The sequence below is a fragment of the Neophocaena asiaeorientalis genome, unplaced genomic scaffold (assembly GCF_003031525.2).
Source record: "Neophocaena asiaeorientalis asiaeorientalis breed wild unplaced genomic scaffold, Neophocaena_asiaeorientalis_V1.1 scaffold242, whole genome shotgun sequence".
In the NCBI taxonomy this organism is placed as follows: Eukaryota; Metazoa; Chordata; class Mammalia; order Artiodactyla; family Phocoenidae; genus Neophocaena; species Neophocaena asiaeorientalis.
Window position 1 is genome coordinate 6,992,963 of NW_020172451.1, and position 4,358 is coordinate 6,997,320.

The 4,358-nt window shown below is 58.1% G+C and overlaps 2 protein-coding genes across 2 annotated transcripts in view; both read left to right on the forward strand.

Annotated features, from left to right (window-relative positions):
• The window catches only part of CENPM (centromere protein M), an 18,197-nt gene extending 17,451 nt beyond the window's left edge, over positions 1 to 746 (forward strand). The window contains exon 7 of the transcript XR_003002193.1: positions 213 to 746. The gene's annotated coding sequence lies outside the window, so the exon portion shown is untranslated. The remainder of the gene's footprint in view (positions 1 to 212) is intronic.
• Positions 747 to 3,890: 3,144 nt separating this feature from the next.
• Positions 3,891 to 4,358, forward strand: part of TNFRSF13C (TNF receptor superfamily member 13C) — a 4,557-nt gene continuing 4,089 nt past the window's right edge. Inside the window, exons 1-2 of the mRNA XM_024737405.1 lie at positions 3,891 to 4,070; positions 4,346 to 4,353. Coding sequence (XP_024593173.1) covers positions 3,920 to 4,070; positions 4,346 to 4,353 — 159 coding nt within the window. The 5' untranslated portion in view covers positions 3,891 to 3,919. The remainder of the gene's footprint in view (positions 4,071 to 4,345; positions 4,354 to 4,358) is intronic.

Genomic DNA, 4,358 nt, shown 5'->3' on the forward strand with positions numbered 1-4,358 from the left:
TGTGTGTGTGTGTGTTTGTGTGCAGGGAGGCTGGGGGCTTGAGGCTAGGCAGAGAGGGCCTGGAAGAGCCTGGGCAAGGATTTTCTAACTGCTTCATGGACAGGCATGACCTGCCCTTGTATAACGGGTTCAGGGGGAGAGGGGCCCCGGGATCTCTCTGGCCTCACCAGGACTTTGTACTGATCTCCCTGCCTCTCCCACCTTCCTCCCAGTGTCCAGAGGCCCAACATCGCATCCTTCCCACTCCCTGGTGAGGGGCACTTTCTGGCAGTGTGCTGTATGTCAGAGCTAATACATGAGAAAGGCAAAGGGAATCACTACTCTGGGGGCTCCAGCCGCTGTGACAAAATGAGACGGAGCGAGCGGGACTTCCCTGACCGTCCAGTGGTTAAGGCTCTGCGATCTCACCGCCACGGGCTCGGGTCCATCCAAGAAAAAGACAAAAGATGGAGCAAGAGAGCCAGCACAGCGCTCAGGACGGGCCCAGGGATGGGAAGGGCCAACAGAACAATCCATACCACGTGGCCCCTCTATGAAACACAAGACCTGGTTTTCTCTATGCACGTACACGAGAATTTAAAGGCATAAAAATAAGACTGGGATGAAAGGCTCCAAAGTGAAAACAGACTCCCTCTGGGGGCAGCAGGGAAATGCCCCTTCTTACTCATAGGCTTCTGTATTGTTTGAGGGTTTTTTCATGAGACTGTGTTCAGATATTACTCACAAAATGACAAATAAAACTAATTTTTAAGTACAGAATACACGCATCCCGGGTCTCAGAGCACTTTCACATCCAGATCGGGGGGGCTGGGTCTCTCTGCCCCTGGGGACTGCCCCCACCATGACACTGAGCTTGTCCAACAGGCAGAGTTCCCTCACTTCCCCCATCCTGTCCTTGAGGCACGAAAGGCACAGGCCACACTTTGTAGTCGGCTGGACACAGACCCCACCCAGGCCACCTCGAACGTGCTGGGTCATCCCTTTGCCCCTCAGAGCCCTTATTTCCCCATCTGAAATACTTACATGATGATAACACCTGTGTCAGAACCATGGGGAGGGTGTTTTGGGGGGCATTTCAGGGATACAGATCAAGGGAGACTCCCTTTTCCCTGACAGACTCAAATTAATCATCTTTATAAAAATAAAACTCATCATTGAATGAAAACTTGAGAACACTGATGATTCCATCCGAAGGGTTTTTCAGCAACAAAGTCCCTCGTTTTCTGCTTCAACACGCATTGAGGTGATGATACCAAATTATTTAAAGTAAAAACTATCGAAAGAACAAGGGAACTTTGCTTGAACCACGTTGATTTTTAGAAAGTTTAACTCTTCTCTCTTGCTCACATCTCATAGTTAAAAAGTGACGTAGAAGACGAATTTTAAAAATTAATTGACTTAAGAGCTATGTGAAAAAAAAAAAAAAGAATACGTTGAGGAATAACTTTTTACCACGTTGGTCTGATGGTGAAATTTCTCTTCTTAACAACTCCTAAGTTGTCCAGAGATTCGAGGCCTCCCACTTCCCTGTTTAGGAGGCGCAAGTGAAAAGGTTTGTCCTGAGCCAGGTGCCCGCACGCTCCATCGACACGTGTCCTGTTGTCTGCTCCGTCCTCAGCGCCTGGCTGTTCAGGCACATGGGAGGCACCCAGGAAACCTTTGTGTCAAACTTTTGAGTGGCTCCGCTTCTCCCTCAAGGTGGCCTGCACCAGAGTCCACGACCAGCAGCGCCACAACTCGCAGCCACGGTGAGATGCGACAGAGGCCGGGGCAGCCCCTGCCAGTGATGGCTCAAGTAAATGATCCCAGACCTGGCTCCACCCTCACCCAGGAATAGGTTCCCCCTCCAGGCTCCCGACACCCAGCCCCCTCCACTGGGGTTAAAAGAGATGCCTGATGCAAGTAAGGGCCCTGGGGTAACAGGTAATAACAGCGTCCTTAGCGATGGCGATGGGGCGGGGATTGGGGCGCAGTCTTCCAGCCTCGCCGCCGCCCCTCTGCCCCATAGGAGGGCCTTCCCTGCCCTGACTCCTCTGCAGCTCCGGGCTCCCCACCCCCTCACCACACACCCACTCTCACACCCACACCCACCGCCCCAGACCCACTTCTCCTTTGCAGTTGCCCCACCGCCTACACCTTCCTGCCACGGAGTTGCTGGCCCGTACGTAGGGGACGGAGAGGCAGTGGGCCAGGGCTCCCCAAGGCCGGCCAACTCAGGGTTCTGTGTGAGTCCTAGGTCCCCGGAGCCAGAAACCTGGGGGCCGGCCTTGCTCCCCTCACTCCATGGCATCCCTCTTTCCTCCTAAACAGCTGCTGGCTCGTCCCCTGGCCCTAGGCTATGGTGCCAGCCTCCACAGTGCCAGCTCTGCTTACTTTGTCCAGTCTCCGACTCCACAGCAGCCGGGGAGAGGGTCCATTCTAAGGCACAGCTCAGAGAATCTCTCCCGCACTCAGACACCTCCTGGGCCCCTCACTGCCCCAGGCCTGCGGCTTGAGGCCTGGCCCTGCCCATCGGCAGCCTCCCCCTGAGGCAGTGGCCGTGCCTGTTCCCAGAGCAAGCTTCCCCTGGCTCCTCTCTGTGCTTCTGCCCTTGCCCATCCCCTCTCTCTGCCTGGAAGGTTTCCCTCCCCCTTGAACGGCTAAAGATCTACTCCTACCCCTAAGCCCCCTCCCTGCCCCCGGGACAGTTACTCTTTCCTCTGTGCACCTCCAGCCCTGAGTGCTTAGGGGTCTGGTATGGCCCACCATGAGGCTCTAAGTCCGTGCTCCATGCTGAGGCTCTCTGCCAGCCCCTGCCCCCAGGGAGGGGGCAGCATATGTCCAGGAAGGTTGAGGGGGCTTGTGTGTCTGTCTGAGACTCAGTCTGAGAGACACAGATGAGAGACAGGTGGGTCTGCCCCAAACACCAGGGAGTAGAGACAGACAGGAGGGCCTCGGTGAGACACAGAAGCGAGAAAGCCTGGACACACACAGCCCTGAGAAAAAGGAGTCGGGTGGGTGAGCTGCCTCCTGCCTACCGGGCCTTGGTCTGTTCGTCTGTCTGTTCATCTGTGGATCTGAGTGTCCCTCCTGCTTAGGATCTGGAGACCGAGCTGTCCCTGAACCTACCCCGTCTGTGCCCTCTACTCCAGCCAGTGGTTCCTCGCTAACCATAGTCAGGCAAATCTGACTATGACACGCCTTGCTTAAAGCCCTTCATGGCTCCCCAGTGCCTTTCCAGCTGGAGTCCCAGCTTGTCTCAGTCAAGGGCCTCTGGTCCCAGCACTCCCTGGCCTTCATAGTTAGGCCCTTGCTCACACTGGGCACTCCCCTAGACCTCACTCCACCTAGCAAACACCTTCCCATCATCTCCTCCACAAAGCTTTCCTGTCCCCTCCGTGGTGATCATCTTCATTGATGCCGCTGCCGTGAGGCATTGTCTCCCCCGTCACCACCTCCAGTGTGGGAGTCGTCTGGGGCCTGGTACAATGTGGCCACTCAGGATGTGTTTGATGAACTGAGCAGCTCTGCCTGAGAAGGACAGGAGGGCTCCCCGGAGGAGGCAGGTGGGGGGGAGATGCCTGGTGAGCATGGTCTAGGACTCTGGGCTGGCCTTGGGAAGCAGGACAGAGGAGGCCACCCAGAGGTCTGTGTCCCGATTAAGGGGCCCATCCTCTGCTCCCCAAGAGCAGGCCCTGGTTTGAGCCCCAGCCTCATCTCAGTGCCCAGCAGAGGGCCCGCCCAGTGGTTGTCTGGAGGTGATGGTTGAATGGAGAAACCACAGATAGAAGGTCTGGGGTGCCGGGGCCCTGGCTAAGAGTGGCCCCACCTGGTCTAACCCCAGCAGGCAGGAGGGCGGGGTGGGTGGTGGCCCCGCCCGGTTTCCTCCCCATGGGGCAGCCGAGGCCAGACTCAGCCCCAGCGGGGTAGGCAGACAGGCATGGGCTTGGGCAGCATGAGGAGAGGGGCGAGGGACCTGAGGGGCAGAGACAGGCCAGTCGCCCCGCCGTGCCTGCAGCCCCAGTGCTTCGACCTGCTGGTTCGCAAATGCGTGGCCTGCAGCCTCCTCCGGACGACAGAGCCTAGACCGGGTAAGAGTTGAGCCGCGCTCATGGACGGCACGCAGGGCGGCCCTGAAAGGAGAGGGAGGGTTCTGCCAGGAGGACCCCGCCCTACCAGAGTCACAGGCATGACCCCCACCTGTCCCAGGACGTCGGGGGGCATCGCGTTAACGGGCGAGGAGGGGGACCTGTGGGCTGGGGCCTGGATGGGGACCAGCCATCGCCGCCGCGTGGCCCTCACGGCCCCCTCTCTCCCCCTCCCCCTGCCCTGCCCCGTCCTCCTGTCCCTCCCCTCCGCGGCCCAGCCTCGCCTCCCTC